At 35.9% G+C, this 17,480-nt stretch overlaps 1 protein-coding gene across 2 annotated transcripts in view; it reads left to right on the top strand.

Annotated features, from left to right (window-relative positions):
• The window catches only part of cfap20dc (CFAP20 domain containing), a 37,476-nt gene extending 21,661 nt beyond the window's left edge, over positions 1-15,815 (top strand). For both annotated transcript variants that reach the window (XM_082190181.1, XM_082190180.1), the window contains exons 11-17: positions 4,058-4,371; positions 7,299-7,628; positions 10,200-10,376; positions 11,062-11,133; positions 12,151-12,212; positions 14,928-15,019; positions 15,542-15,815. In XM_082190181.1, coding sequence (XP_082046307.1) covers positions 4,058-4,371; positions 7,299-7,628; positions 10,200-10,376; positions 11,062-11,133; positions 12,151-12,212; positions 14,928-15,019; positions 15,542-15,654 — 1,160 coding nt within the window. In that variant the 3' untranslated portion in view covers positions 15,655-15,815. The remainder of the gene's footprint in view (positions 1-4,057; positions 4,372-7,298; positions 7,629-10,199; positions 10,377-11,061; positions 11,134-12,150; positions 12,213-14,927; positions 15,020-15,541) is intronic.
• The last annotated feature ends 1,665 nt before the right edge of the window (positions 15,816-17,480 follow it).

The raw sequence follows: 17,480 nt of genomic DNA, 5'->3' as shown, positions 1-17,480 counted from the left end.
CAACTCCAATTATGGAATAGTTTGTGAACAATTTAGATCAATCTAAATGTAAATTAAACATGTACAACTACTAAATGTTTCTAAAACTAGATCTGTACAGCCATCCTGATCTCTCAGAGTTCAGCTCTACTTGTCTTGAAGTACCAAAGGCCTTGCAAACTAAACATACCAAATGAGTGATTCTGGAAGCCGCCTTGATGCCAGCACTGAGAACACGAGCAGTTGTTCCACATTAACAATCCTTTCCTGCGGAGTAGGTCTAACTCTAACTTCCCTTTAGCAGAGGAAAGAGAGTTCATTAGTGGTAATGGGACATTAAGTACACTGTGTAGGTCAGAAAGAAGTCTCTGGGGTTCAGGCAAGCTTGCACCGTGGGCAATTAGAAAAGGTGATTACAATATAAGCCTGTTCAAAAACGTGCCAGGAATCGAAATATGCAAAACCCCTTGGAATGGCAAGAGCGAAGGCAACTCTTGAGAGGTGCTCTGTGAGCGTGCATGCTTTAATTAGATGAAATGATACTCTGTGAAGAGCTTAATAGAGCCTTTACATCACTTTATCTGACATGGCCATTATGTTGCCGTTTTCGTATTTCATCTTGTTTAGCTGACAACGTCATTATGATCCATGCATGTAAGCAAAACAAACAGAACAAAACACAGGCCAACAACCCATTAGAGCTGAATCTCAGTATCACAGTTGTTACTCTTAGACAGCAATGAAAATAAATGGAGACAAAAATGGAGTGATGTATCAAAGACCTAAGTGATAAGTCATAAGTCTCTGCTAGACCTTCAAAAGTGTCTCAATAGTCTCAAACTGTGCTCAGAATCTTTTCCAAGATTTCAAATGAAGTCGGATTTCAATGTAAACGTGAACATTTCTCATCAAATTCGTAAAAAAAACAGATTATTTGAGAAACATTTACATTTACATTTACATTTATTCATTTAGCTGACGCTTTTATCCAAAGCGACTTACAATTGCTATATATGTCAGAGGTCGCACGCCTCTGGAGCAACTAGGGGTTAAGTGTCTTGCTCAGGGACACATTGGTGTCTCACAGTGGATTCGAACCCGGGTCTCTCACACCAAAGGCATGTGTCTTATCCATTGCGCCACCACCACCCCTTTAATAACATTTTTAATAAATTTTATATTTTTATATTAATTTTATACCTCTATGTCAACAATTGTCCCATTTGTTTCTATATCTCATAAGGAATCTTAGGAAAAATAAGTTGATAAGTTGTCCTATTACGCTTTTTTACATTTTCAAACTTTTTAGTGTGTAATGTTGCCGTTTGAGTTATGAAAAAGGTCTGTAAAGTTGCAAAGCACAAAGTCACTCCAAAGGGAGTTATTCTCTATATCAGTAACACTGTTTCTGAAATTCCTGAAACGCCTCGATTGTAGTTCCGAAGTTGTTGACTAATCACAACACAATGTTCCAGCCAACCAATCAGAGAACACTGTGCTTTTTGGAAGGAGGGGCTTCGTAGAGACCGATACTAAACAGAGCATTACTGCCAGACTAAGAAGAGAAGAACTGCAACAATGTTTTTTGAAAAATCAAGAATGAAAACCTATTCTAGTAGACCCCAAAAAACAAAATCAAGCATAATAGGTCCTCTTTAAATGAAAAAGCAGAGAAGTCTTCTTTTGTAGAAGCTACAAAAGCAATAAAAACTTTTATTTGCTGTGATATGACATTACATTTCTCATAATGTTTTGTGGACTATTAGATGAATGCAATGTCATCCGTATGGCCTGTGCATTTGTGGTGGATGATGATAGTCATCAACCGGAGTAATTTAAAGCGCAAAACAATTTGTTTGGCTTTTCGATACCCTTTATTTGTCCTTGTCTCTAGGTACGAGAAAGTACAGCTCAGGTTCACAGTTCACACAACTTCACAGCGGTTTAGTCAGACTTTTTGCTGCTGTGCATTTTGCTGAAGTAGATCAAAGCTCTGTACACTCACACAGCAAATTCATCACTTGGTCTCTGCGGTGTCTTTTGCTCCCTGCTCTCTGGGTGTCTTCTCTTTGGTATGAGGGCATGCAGACCCCACAGGCACACATCGCCCGTCTGAATTATGATCTTACTGTACCATTGCTCCCTATCTACTAATGATGCTGTTTTTGTGTCAGTGGGAAAGCCAGAAAGTATCCCCCCACACACACACTCTCTCCCCTATTCCCAAACCCACACACCCACTGGCAAGTTAATACTATTTTCTCTTTATTCTCTTAGGACCGCACATGTATATTCCTGCCATACACATCTTTAAAATATTATTTTAATGCATCTCCCCCATTTATGTATATTTTAAGGCATAATTAAAGCATAATGCTGCAGTTATAAAATCCAGAACAAATGAAAGAGGTTGGACGTATCCTATAAATTCCTTCTCGCACACAGTTGGCAAGCGTAGTAGAATCTATCTCAATCTTCAAGGTTTCTGCTCTTATTTGCATATGCTCATTAGAATGAACGCAGGCGAGGAACATGAGTGCCAAGTATAAAAAATGAAAGACGAAACATTATGTTTAGTAATTAGATCTCCATTATTGATCTTTATAGAGACAGTAAGTCAACGGAAAAAAGAGGAACAAGTAGTAATTGTTTTCTCAACATTATCACCATTTTTTTCAATTGGCCTTTTTTTTACAGAAAGGTTGCGCTTAAATAAACAAGGAAATTCTCTATGCTCAAATGATTTTCTGTTTCCTCTAACTGTTATTGTCGAAGAAATTGTAAATAAAAAAAGAATAATATATTCACTGCCTTTCAAGCATCTGGTGTCAGTAAGATTACAACAAAAAAAAATATTTTTAAATCTTACCGACCTCAAACGCTTGAAAGGCAGTGTATATATAATTTGTATATAAAGTGTTTATAATAAAGTTATGCTCTTGTGATTAAATAGCTGCATTTTTCAGCATAATTACAGTCTTCAGTGTCACATGATCCTTTAGAAATCATTCTAATATGCTCAAGAAACATTTCTTATTATCAATGTTAAAAACAGTTGTGCCGTCTAGAATTTGTGGAAACTGTTTTTTTCTTTCTTTAGGATTCTTTGATTAGTAGAAAGTTTAAAAGCATTTGTTTGATTTTTTTTAAATGACGTCTTTTCTGTCACTTCTATTCAGTTCATAAGTCTATGCAATTGTCTAAAAAGTATTGGGACAAATTTGAATGCATAAAGGGGTCATCGGATGCAAAATTCACTTTTACATGGAGTTTGCATAATGTGTGGACACAACCACCATACAATGAAAAAAATCCATTCACTCCTTTTTTTTATCTTCAAAAAGCATAAACACTCTCAATAATAAAGCCATTTGGATTTTCTGAGCAATAAATGTCATATTGCTCATGCTCTGCCCACGACCTCTGACGGACTGTCCCGTATTAGCATATTTCCTTCAGCCATTTGTGTACTGTCTGACAAGGCAGGTTGCCAAGGCAGCACTTTACATGTCTTGTGTCAACATGCCCCATGGAAGAAAGGGGTGGGGTGAGCAGTTGCTCATTATCATTTAAAGAGACATGCACTGAAACGGTCGCAGTCAACAGAGCTGTTTTCAAGGAGGTAAAAGGGTGTTGTTTTACACAACCATTAAAGAATTTTAACCAAAGTATGTTACAAATTTTACATGAAGACCCTAAAGAATCATAACAACTTTTGGAAAACGGGCATCCGACGACCCCTTTAAGTCCCACAAATATATGACTTTCAGTGCATTATACTTGGTTTGACATCTTGAAAGTGTCCAAATGCTTTTTGTCTTAATTTCAAACAATATATTTATCAACATAACGAAACGTCTTTGTGAAATTTTCACTTGAAAGGGGTTTCAAATGTATTTTTACTGTAAATTACACTTTTTTTTTTGTTAGATGATGCACAGGCCTAAGACCTGTAAATCAGCCAAGTAAAGCCAGACAGAATTTCAGAACAGAATACTAACACATACAAAGTACAGCACATTTAAAATTGCAACACATGGTGATGTTACCTGTAAATCTTCCTGTCATATTTCTGCAGACTGTGCTTCTAGTGCGGATACATCTGGGTCAGCCATCAAGCCTCCATGTGCTGCTTCACCTCCAGAGCGTGTGCTGACTACAGATGATGCTGACCTTTGTGACACAGAAACCGAGCTCTCTCTCTGCGACGAGGAATACGAAGAGGAAGTCTTCACTTTCTCCTCATGCCCTCACTCAGCCAGACGGAATCAGGCTTGCAGCAACCCTGTTGAGGATTTGACCTTTGGCCTTAAAGGTCACAAGCTGGTAACAGAAGGAGAGCGCAAAGATGCACGTCTGGAGGATGATTTCGAGTGTAGTGAAAGTGAAGAGGTATGGACACATAGACAACACACATAATTTAAAATGCAGAAACAGCAATACATTTATGGTTTTGAAAATAATTGATTTAACAGCTTGCTTCTGACATGGAATTAACAGATTTCAAAACATTCAGAAAGTTGCTCAAGTAATGTGAGTATTTACTCTATTGGGTTAACAAGAGCGGCTAGCAGAGCTGCACAACTGATAATTAGAGCTAAACTGTGTAAAAAAAAAAAAAATTTTTTTACAAAAAAATTAAGTAAGCTTTTGGTCTCGTCCTACTCAGTTCTGCGTCCATTGAGAGGATCATCATTCATTTATTTGCAGTCTGTTTCGTCTCCTCCTGGGAAATCATTCTCATCTTTGGCATACATATGTTCTGCTGCACTTAATTAGAGATTTTTGATTGATACCACTGACAGATTTATTTGTTGTTTATTTCCCCTTCCGTTCCCACCCTTGATTTTTATTTTAATCTTTGTTTTTCATCTTCCGAAAAGCAGATGTCTGCATTTGTCTACTTATTACTAATGGGAGTTGAAAAAAATAAATGATAAATAAATGATTTGTTTGAACATTCTGAACATTATGTTTATGTTATACCTCTATAACTTGCACCTGTGTGATATTAAATCATTTCCACTGGAAGCAGAGGTGATTACATTCGCCTAATGACTTCCATTAATGCCACAGAGTTGTCAAAAGAAGATAGATGAAGGCGTAACATTTTGAAATTCATCTGTAACACATCCTAATAACCACTAAACACAACCTGAGAACATTCACTTTCTTAGATAACCTGCCTAGCTTAAATAAATTCATTGCAAATAGATATAGGGCCGCACCAGACTGATGCGTGTTTACTGAATGTCAGCACCACTCATGGTGAGAGGAGATGTTTTTTTGTTTTTTTTATCCAAATAAATACCGAAATATTAAATCTGGTCCCTCCAGGGGATATGAAGATGGAAAGAAAGAAGACAAAAAACTCAGGCTGATCTGATGGCTCGGCTGGCCGTGCCCTTTTAGTGAGGTTGTCATCATTAGTGTGAAGCTTGCTGTTTAAGACCATTAGTGTAGATCAAAGCCTCACTAGTTTAAAGACCTTATCTGTTCCAAAACAGAGCAGAGACTGACAACTTTCCGGGCACAGTGTCGCCCTGATTAATTACAGGTAACTCTGATGTTACTTCGCCCGCGCCAGACTGTCTTGCGTTTGTGGCTATTAATGCGTTTCATCTGTGACAGCGTTGGCGTTCGTGGCTCTGAGATGCTTGCAAGAGATTTCATCATTCTCTTTATGACTCCATCACAAGTTTGTTATTAAAATTGATATTTGTAGTTTTAGAGGGAAATTTGATTTATTAATGCCTTTCCTTCCTTGTGTTAATATCCCAGGCTGAAAGAAGATAACCGAACGGAGTGCCGTTATTCATCTTGATATTTCATAACTAGTGATGATTGCTGAGGGAATTTATTTTAATTTTAAATTAAGCCTTAAGGATCAAACTTTAGTGCATAACTCCCCTAGTGAAAAATAAATATACTAAAATGTAAATTAAATATATTTATTTTATGCAAAGTATTTTATGTACTTAATATAAATACCCTGCAATTGTACTTTTAGAAAAACTAAATTGGTATACTTAAAGTCTACTAAATTTGGAACTAATTTTGTACTTAATGCACTTTAGTTATCCGGAAATAGTGCTTTAGTCCACCTAAAGATATACTTAGGTATATTTGATTGTGCTAAAGTGGAACTATTGCAAGTATACTTCATGTGCACTTTAAATATCTTGCATTTAAAGACTGATGTTATACAGAGATCATACTATACTAATAGTGATTTTAAAACACATTTTAGGCTTAATATTAATAAATGTGCATTGTGCGATAAAGAGGTACTCCAAATAAAGTTTAATTATAATATTTATATCAGTAAGTCTCAAACGATATACTTAGTATGAAATAAATGTATTTTAAACACACTTTGGAATATTTTTTTCCTTTGTGCAACAGATATGAATAATACCTCAGATCGTGTTGTTTGTTGAGGACAGGTGTGCTAGTACATGTTCTTTACCTGGTGGATGAGAAAACGAGCAGAAAATCCCATTGATTTTTTTTACATTAAAAACGACCGTAATTTCATAAAGTCTTAAAGGAGCAGCCAGAGATTTTTGAGAAACGCTGTTGATATTTGAAATCACCAAAACAAACACGCCCCTACCCAAAAGGATCACACCCCTAACTTGATAGCTCCACCCCCAAATTCACGAACACGCTATGCAGCACAGGTACCTCCCCCCTCATGAGTGGACACGCCCCTTACTGCTGATTGGCTACAAGTGTCTTTTGGTGCTCTGTCCAATCCACTTTCAACAGCGTTTTTTAGAAATCCCTTACTGCATCTATAAGGCCCATTCACACCAAGGACGATAACTATAATAATAATGACAAAGATTTAGTTCTAAAAATCGTTTTAAATATATAATAATAGCAGAGTCCACACCACACTTGTAACGATGACAGCACAGAGAAACGATATCGTTGGAATCACTTTCAGAACGTTATTTTGTCCAGTTGATGAACGATAAAAACATTGACAGGCAATCAGAATCCATTCCGCTTTAAAGAGCTCGAGCATTTAAAGTGGCAGACAAAAAACCTGCAGCACACGCTTAGAATAAACAGAGCATTATCTTTTGTTGGTGTGGATGCTAATATAGTTATCATTATATTTACCTTCATAGTTATCATTCTTGGTGTGAACGGGCCTTTAGAGCTAAAAAGCAACCATCTAGTAACTACCCTATCATCAGAACACCTTTACAACCTCGTAGCAAAACACCCATTTATCTAAATTTAAAAAATGTCATTATTTCATACAAACTATTTCTTATGATAACAATCTATTCTTTTTTCTTTTACAGGATGAAATGCAGACAGAGTTCCTCCATAGATGTGCAGTCCATTCCATTACTGCTCCCCCACCACCTCCTTCAATACAAAAACACACAATCCTACCAGAGTTCTCTTATGAGCCAATTAAGACTCAGGCTTCCACAGTCCAGCATGTCTCTAAAGGACCAAAGAAGCATGAACCCATGCGAATAGCACCAACCCGCTGTCTCTCACCGAGTACCTCCAGTAGACTGGATCGGTCCCAGGCTGGCAGACCACTGCCTGATGGAGATACCAGGATATCTATCAAGAGAGCATCTGTGCGAGAGATCTCACTGAACAATTCTGGGCTCCAAAAGGTAAGCCTGTTTCACTTGTCTTAGTGTTTTTTCCCATTCAAAAAAAGTCAGCATGGTCTGATAAAATCAAATCTACACAAGCATATATATATATATATATATATATATATATATATATATATATATATACACACAAAAGAAGACATTTTGAAAAATGTCTGGGTTTTTTTTGTCTATGCAATGAAAGCCAATGGGGTCCAATGTTGTTTAGACTTAACATTCTTCAAAATATCTTCTTTTGTGTTCTGCAGAAGAAAGAAATACTTAGATTTGGAATGACATTCATTGTTCGGTGAACTATTCCTTTGAGGAACTGACAAAAAGTTGCAAGCATAATTTAGGTAAGGTAGAGAAATGGGCCTCAAAATAAAGCAACCACATGGGTTTTGTGGAGTGAACCCACACAAATCACATGGCCTGTGTTCATGTGGATGAAATGTTTCTTAACCGTAGCAAGCATCCAGGGTTAGAGGGGATCAAATCAAGCACATACTTCAGCTAAATTAGTGCACTCCAGCAGAGTGGCTTGTTTATGAGGGCCTCTGTTTCTTATTGTAATTTCAGAACTGGTGTGGTTCTTATCTTCCCCAGAGGCTGGATATTTTAATCTGAATCCATTCAGATTGAGGGGAGTGGGTTGTGCCCTTGTATTGCAAATGGCTTGGACATAATGTTTTTTTGTCTTTGTGATTTTTAAAGCATTTTTTAGGGGTTTTGAACTCCCAGAGGAATGTTTTTGCTCAGAGGTCACTCTTTCTTAGCTCAGGGGTTACGCTACAACAAAATTACTTTGCCTCGGACATTTGACCTATATAGAAATAGACACAAATGAGACAATTGAGTCATGAGTCAAAACTTTGGAGTCTTGATCAGTGGGACTTCACCAATATTGATGTACTAATGTGATGCTTCCGTCGCAAAGGCAAAGAATTTTTTTTTTTTTAATCCTGTCTGATTTTAGGGAAAAATCGGGTCTATTGAAGACGTCAAATAGACTTTTTAGGCGCGTCGAAAGATCACCACAGACACAGTACAATCCACATGGGATAATCTCACAGTATAACAAGCAGCTGTACAAAAATAAAAAAAGGTACACCAGTGTTTTGCCAGTTTATCTATTTTAATTCTTTTTATAACTGTATCCACCGTGTGTCCGACTGACTGCACAGTATTCTTCCTTTTGATTCTAAACTGAACTCAAATGGCACTGAGAATTGGATAAGAGAGAAACATAAACCACTTAATTGGGGAAATTGAAAGATTAAATAATGCTGATGACCTGGGTCTGTGGAGTAGTGAGTTTGATGTGTCAATTAAACTCGAGGTTCTGTGGGGTGCGGACTGGATCGACTCCATTCCTAGAGCTTCCGAACAAACAGGGTTTTTTTGGGGTGCGGACTGATGGGGCAGTGAACCCGAGGTCACCCCGTGAGTCAGTCCTAGAGCTTCTCCTGTCCGATTTTAGGGAAAAATCGGGTCCATCGGAGACGTCCAATGGAATTCTTAGGCGCGCTGAATAAACACCACAGACACTATGTAAGAGTAAAACTATATGCAAAATAAGATACACCGATGTTTTGCCAGATGAGAAGTTTATTCTATGTATCATCTTTTTACTACTTTAATTCATTTTACTCTAATTAATTTTATAACTGTACCATTTATCTCTTTTAATTCCTTTTATAACTGTTTTAATTTCCCTTGCTTTTATTTCGTGCTTATTTTCTATGCAAAGCACTTTGAATTGCCATGGTGTGATTATTTTTATTCCTTTCTATGTAAAGCACTTTGAATTTCCATAGTGTATGAAATGTGCTGTATAAATAAACTTGCCTTGCCTTGAAAGGAACACATCAAAAGTGAATATTTCGTAAACATTTACATTATTCTATATGTCAAGAAAGAAAAAATCTTTCTTTTTTGTCCATACTATGAAAGACGATGGGGTATAAAATGTTGACTCCTGCTGTATGGACAAAAACAGTGTAAATGTTCTTCAAAATATCAGAAAATCAAAATAACAGATTTTTTCGATAATCCTGAAAAGCAGGAGACTTCAGCAAAATCTGTATTTGCTCTCCATTTCATCTCATTGAAGCCTAGGAGAAACAACTAGGAAATCAAAGAGAACTCATTAGTGTTCATTCCTCTCTTAAAGGTTGGAACATGTTTGTTAAACAGAAACTAAAACTGGTTCAAGCATTCTGCACAACTACCAGACTCTCACCGCAGGTCTTAAATGGTGATCAACTAAATGGTTTAAATAGAGTTTGATGTGGGAATGAGGATCATTACGGGTGCCCAATAACACTACTTTCCCCCATTTAAACATGGCACATAACTTTGATGCCGCTGAAGTTTCTGGAAGGTCGCTCCTAGATCCAGGTAGGACTTCATATAAGTGGATTTCTAAGCAGCAGGCAGCCGTCCCTGCTGATGTCTTGGCCTTAATGGGGGTGCCAATTAGCTTGCAAGCTATGATTGATTGCTTGCTAATTAGCTATACCCAGTAACGATTTGTCTCACTGCAAAGTGGCACTGATGAAGTAATGAGATTTTGGGGCTTCACAGGTGAGTGTCGATGGGAGAGTTCAACCTTTGGGCTCCAGCAGGTGTGATCTGAGGAGAAGTCAAGATGAAGAGGATGAAGATGAGGATGAGGAAGATGAGCTACGAATATTGGCAATTTTGAAGAGAGAGCAGGAGGAAGAAGGAGATATGGGCAGCCCAGGCCTTAGTGCATCACAGGTAGGATATTCATATATCACCCTAAAATCAATATTATCAATATAGTTATTTTATCAATTTTTTTATTTTAAAATATTTTAATATAAATATTTTAAATATTACCAAAATTTTACATTTAATATACACGCTATTCAAAAGTTTGGGGTTAATTAGGATTTTTATTTTTTTTATTTTTTTATAAATATTTTTCTTTGGAACTTTCTATTAATCAAAGAATCCTGAAAAAAAATATTACAAAAATATTGAGCAGCACAACTGTTTTCAACATCGATAATAATAAACATTTCTTGAGCAGCATTTTAGAATGATTTCTGAAAAATCATGTGACAATAAAGACTGGAGTAATGGCTGCTTTCAATTGTAATAATTCCCCCCCCACCACACACACAATTTTACTTTATTTTTGATCAAATAAATGCATCCTTGGAGCATATTAAGAGACTGTTTTGTTTAGTTTTTTACAAAAGAATAAAATAAAAAGCTCACCCACCCCAAATTTTATCTGCGGTTGTGTGTATAAATATATACAATATAGAATGGGTGTCTTAATGATACTAAAAATACTTTCTGTTTGCAATACTTCTAACTTGACTGATATGACACACCAGATTTTCCAGGTTTTGTGAGATTCAATCATATATTAAAAACACAATACCAGTAAATAAACATGTTTATGCTCTTTTAGGTTCAGCACTGCAACATAAGTCTGAGTGCAAGCAGCGATGACACCTCAACCTGGACTCAGTGCATTCCTTTGGTGGGCTAACACACACACACACACACACACACACACACACACACACACACACACACACACACACACACACACACACACACACACACACACACACACACACACACACACACACACACACACACACACACACACACACACAAACACACAAACACACACAAACACATTGCCACACTTGAGGGCAGCTTGGGAAGGTCTAAATTCCTCCTTCATCATTAGGCCTCTTAGTTATCCAGAGTAATTTGTATGGATGAACTGTAGCTAGCGGGCAAATAACAGAGTGAATATTAAAAACTGGTTTCCTATAAAGAAGGGCAATCAAACAGTTTATATAAAATAAAATAAAACACTGATTAGAGTGAAATAAACTCCCATGGCATAGCAATATCAGACCCTATCCATCAGTTGTTGATGTGCTTGTCGTCTGTTGATTAGAAAGATATGCAGCAACTGCTAATCATGTCTGGTATTGAGAAACTGCAAATTGTAAGACTGTAAGATTGTGAAAACATAGCAATACTGCCACCATCAGGTTAGAAGAACTTGCACAATACTCAAGTGCTTCTCAACTGGTTTTGCTGCAGGACCCAGATTTTACATTGTAACATAATTTATCTGGCAGAAGTAAATAAAAATGTTCTTAAAATCAAACACCAAAGTGTATCAGTATTACTAGTATGAACTGCATAGGCCCAACAATATACAACATTATTAAAGTGACACATGCTGAATTGGACAACTGACAATTTTGTAAATGCATACACAACAGCAGAAGTGCGACTCTCCAGCCTAACACATGGAACGACATTAGTATTAAACTCAGAACAGACCTGCAACCCGATTTTGATTTAGGACCCACCAGTTGAGAACCACTGCTCCAAACTTAAAGCTTAAATCATTATTTAACCCCAAGGTATACAGTTATCCAGAACATATTCTATTTTCCAACTAGACTGGAGCTAATAGTGGTAAAGAACCAGATTATAAATACACACTACTTATTTTCTCTGTGGTTTATAGCCAGTGGATCAAGGCCAGCACTATCAGAAAGAAATGAACCCTCTTCTTCACTCTAATCCCAGGTAAGAGAAAAATACAGGTTTTTAGCCTCACTAAGTCTGTAAAGTTCTGTATAACTCTAAGCCATTATTCTAAGCTCTTAAGTGTTGAGGCTCAGTCGTGAATGAGTAATTTTAGGAACTTTATCATGCAAGTTCATAAGAGAACTCTTGTTAGCCCTCGGGCTCATGCACTTTCAACAATTCTGACTTCTAAAAAGTGGTAACAAAATGTGATAGGAATAGGGTAGCTTTTGGGCACTGAACATTTTGATGTTTCTATTGACAATTTTATCCAGTGGTTCCAGGGTACTAAAAAAGAACTTTTGAACATCAAAGCATATAAAAAGGAAAGCATGTGGTGTGCTCCACAAAATTTGATACCAGTCTTCAAAAGATTTGGCTGCCATTCACCAATGATGAAACTGTCAGACTGTCATTATGGAGAATTGCAACTTTTGTCAAAAGTCTCCTCATTCTCCTCACTCAGTTTTTGAATTACTTGAGAAATAGGAATAATAACAACAATACCAATATTTTTTGTTATTAATTATATGAACAAAATTATATATAAATATATATATAATTTTGTTCATATAATTAATACCAAAAATTATTGTTGTTATTATTCCTATTTCTCAAGTAATTAAAAAACTGAGTGAGGAGAATGTGTGTGTGTGTGTGTGTGTGTATATATATATATATATATATATATATATATATATATATTAGTGTTGTCAAATGCATCTAACATAAACGTTTGTGCTTATATAATGTGTGTGTGTATATAAACACAAACTTTTATTGATATATATATATATACTGTACAGCGGTGGAAATAAGTATTGAACACGTCATCATTTTTCTCAGTAAATATATTTCCAAAGGTGCTATTGACATGAAATTTTCACCAGATGTTGGTAACAACCCAAGTAAGCCATACATACAAAGAAAAAAAAGAAAAATAGGTTCAGAAATTAAGTTATGTGTAATAATGTGAAATGACACAGGGAAAAAGTATTGAACACATGAAGAAAGGGAGGCGCAAAAAGGCATGGAAAGCCAAGACAACTGCTGAAAACTTACAGTAATTAAAAAGCAATCCAGCCTCCTGTCCGTGGAAATTAATATCAGCTGGTTCAGTCCCAAATGATGGCCTACAAAAAGGTCTCATTGCCAAGGTGTGACACAAGACACATCTCATATGGGTAAAAGCAAAGAGCTGTCTCAAGACCTTCGCAACCTAATTGTTGCAAAGCATAATGATGGCATTGGTTATAGGCGCCATTCTAAGCTTCTGAATGGTCCAGTGAGCACTTTTGGGGCCATAATACGGAAGTGGAAAGACAATAATTTCACCATAAATTTGCCTCGACCAGTGCTCCTCGCAAGATTTCTGATAGAGGAGTGAAAAGAATAATCAGAAGAGTTGTCCAAGAGCCAACACCAAGTTGTATGGTGATTTTAGGGTAATGTGCACTGCCATTTCTCCTCCAAATATGGTGTGTATTATGGCATCCAAACAGTTCAATTTTGCTCTCATGTGACCACACTATATTCTCCCAGTATTTCACTGGCTTTTCCAAATGTTGTGCAGCAAACTTTAAATGAGCTTCAACAAGCTTTTTTTTCAGTAATGGAGACTTGCGTGGTGAGCGTGCGCACAGGCCATGGCGGTGGAGTGCATTACTTACTGTTTTCTTTGAGACAACAGTACCTGCTATCTGCAGGTCTTTTTGAAGCTCTCCACAAGTGATCCTTGGCTCTTGGACAACTCTTATTTCCCCCGCTGTATATATATATATATATATATATATACAATATAAAGATATATAAGATAAAAATCAAAGAATAAAGAACCTACATTTAATAATGAAAACATAGATTAGGAGGAAACTAATTTTGTTATTATAATAATTATTATTATTATTATTATTAATATTATATTTTATCATGAATAATGTCATCAATTATTTAAGCAAAATTATAAATAATAACAAACATTACTATTATTATTATTATTAGTAGTAGTAGTTTAAACATATAAGTATATAAATAAACATATTTTTAAAGATAAAAATCAATAAAGAAAACCTATTCTGCAATAATTAAAACATGGTTTATGAGGAAACTAATTCTGCATAATGTAGGACCTTTAAATGTAAATTTGGAGGTCATTTTATTATTTTATATGCACCTTTTGCACAACCCCACAGCATAACTATGGCTAGTTTCGTACGCAAAACTTTTCCTGTCAAGGGATGCTGCCCACACTGCCACGCCTCGGTGATTAATTAAGCATGGTTGTCAGGGACAATGAATAACCAGGAGTTATGCATGTGCTCAGAGGCTTGCGTGTGTCACCTAGCTGTCACCGCTGCAGCAGAGCTCACTGGGAGGTCATCATCCACCTCCCTCCCGTCCCACCAGGGAGCCTGTCCATCAACACCACATGGTGCCTTGAAAGTGTCATGTAAATGAGAGAATATGAAAGAGAGAGAATCTCTGCAGAAGGGTGTCTTTCATTCACAACCCGTGAACGTAAGCCGTAAGCAGCAGAGCAGGAGTTTCAAACATGGGCTTTGGTGCAGCTTCGTACAAAGCTTCATTATAATAAAACTATATATCATAGTGTACATATAATATAATTCAGTTTTAGTACTAGGGCAGATGCTCATGCCCCTTCAAGAGCTGTTTTATTTTAATATTTTAATGGCTATATGGTTAACCCTCTTGTAGAGAATGGATGGATGTCCTTAGCCCTCCGATAGTTCATCCAAATCAACAGATGGCCGATGAAAAAGGAGACCACAGCAAGGGCTCAACCAGAGGTATGACAGCAGAAAAATCCCCATCCTGGGCGCATATGTTTTGTTGCTAAAAATATATCATGATCTAAATTTCACTTGCACAGAGAAGATACAGTATGTGCTCAAGTACAATTACTTTCATGATTGATATTTCCTTCATCTAAAACCCACCTTGATATTTCTTTGATAATACTAAACAGCAGGGTCTTAAATTGCAGTTGTTACTTCTCAGGAAGAAGAGATTTCATCTAGAGTTTATACTCTATATGGGGTAAATTGTCACAATGCGAACCTGCTTAAATTGCCTATGATAAATTATTGAATGGCTGTAATGTAAAAAATAAAACAATTTTGAAAATAATTGGAGAAATGCAAAGGGTAACGTTCGATTTCATATATACAAATATAAAAACACAGATGGAGGAAAATAAGCATTTATTTTATTTTGTGGAATTGAACTTTTGACTCAAACCCTTGTAACAACTTCCAAACTTTCCCTGACTTTATTTTCTTATTTTTCTACATTCTCTATGCTATCCACAGGGTCTATGTTACACGACAACAGTGGAGAGGAAGAGTTTCTCAATTTGATGTATGATCCCTGCCTCAACTGTTACTTTGATCCACAATCTGGGAAATATTACGAACTGCTCTGATCCCGAGATGAGCAACATGTTGATCAATACTGCCACTATGTATGGTTTTAATTCAAGCACTATTATACGGTCCTTCCTTCACTGTCAATGAATTTAATGGGTGTATATTTCTTGTAACTGTTTCTAATGTGATATAGTTTTTTAGTGATCAATTCATATTCAAGCATATATCTTAAGATAAAGGTCTGAGGCACTCAGGAGGATGAAGATTAAAAAGCCTTTATTGATCCATGGCTAGTCTCATAAAAATAAAAACATGCCTACGCGTTTCAGCCAACGAGCATATTCAAGCATGTTTGAGCTCATAACTGAAAAGTGAATAAACTATATGATTGAATCCATTTCAGAGTTTATTTTAGTTCCAACTTTTTATTCAAATGTATAGAATTGTTCCTAGACAGTAAAATGTAAAACTAACTTAAATTGTAGATTATTTGTTCTAATTTAATTCACAGGTTTTAAATTAATCTCACTTTTTAATTAAAATGAACATAAAAGCAAAGCCACTATAATAATAAGACAATCTCTGTCTGCAACAAGTTCTGCAACCTTTAATATTGACGGAAGTCGAGCGCGTTCACGATCGACCAATCACACATCCGTTGCTCCTTTACGTCATTTGACAGGTAGAATCGCTAGGAAGTAAACAACTATAATGGCGAGAAAGTGTTTGAAGGTAAGCCACTACTCAAATATGTTACTAAATTTGATTTTATATAGTGTTTTTTGGGAGCTCGCCTTTGCTTTTCCGTCATATCGCGAATCCAGACAGGCAGAAAGTTCGGAGAAACCCACCTCGGCAGCACCAAATGTTCAACAGGTTCGTTATCGACTTTCTTTCTCAAGTCACTTCCCTGTCAGTTCGCATACTACATACTTGCTCTTCCTGATGTCTTATTTTTCAGGTTATAAGACTCCATTCAGGGGTGATCGCGTCTGTTGTGGTCGTTACTGTTGCTGCAATAGCAGCTGCTGTTTTCATCATACGAAAATACTGCTGTCTGAAGAGGTATAACGTTAGAGATATAAACACTGTGTGCTTTATGTGACGGTGCAACCTAACCTTTCAGTCCTTTCACCCAAAAAATATTTTTCAATAATTTACACGAAAGTTAATAATAAACTTATTAGTAGCCTACCTACGAAGTGATAACTTCATTTTGTGGAACCTGGTTTATATACTGTACACACACACACACACACACACACACACACACACACATATATGCATATACAGTCTGTCTATCTATCTATCTATATATATATATGTATGTGTGTGTGTGTGTGTGTGTATATATATATATATATATATATATGTGTGTATATATACTGTATATATATTTATATGTATATATATATTTTTTATATATGTATGTATATATATATGTATATATATGTGTGTGTGTATATATATATATATATACAATATATATGTGTGTGTGTGTATATATATATATACATACATATCTCAAAATATTGTAAATATGAGTATTTATAGTATATTATATGCATATTTATAATATTATGATGATTGGTATATATATATATATATATATATATATATATATAATTATTTTTATTTTTTTTAGTAATGCAACATATAGATATTCAGAACTGCGAGAAATAGAAGAGCAAAATGCAGCCAGAGAAGAGGAGGATGATTCAGATGAGGTTAGTACGTGTGGCATGTTAACAGTAGTTTATAATGGCTTTCAAAAACGATGTATACTTAATCACTTTTAATTCTTACTCTGTCTTTTCTTTCCACAGGACCTTTTGGACTGAATCATGTAGCACAATCTATCCTTCAAGTTTCTCTTCCATTT

The sequence above is a fragment of the Leuciscus leuciscus genome (assembly GCF_965113295.1).
Source record: "Leuciscus leuciscus genome assembly, chromosome: 14".
Classification (NCBI taxonomy): domain Eukaryota; kingdom Metazoa; phylum Chordata; class Actinopteri; order Cypriniformes; family Leuciscidae; genus Leuciscus; species Leuciscus leuciscus.
Note: the sequence above shows the minus strand (reverse complement) of the source record. Positions and strands in the feature narration are given on the sequence as shown.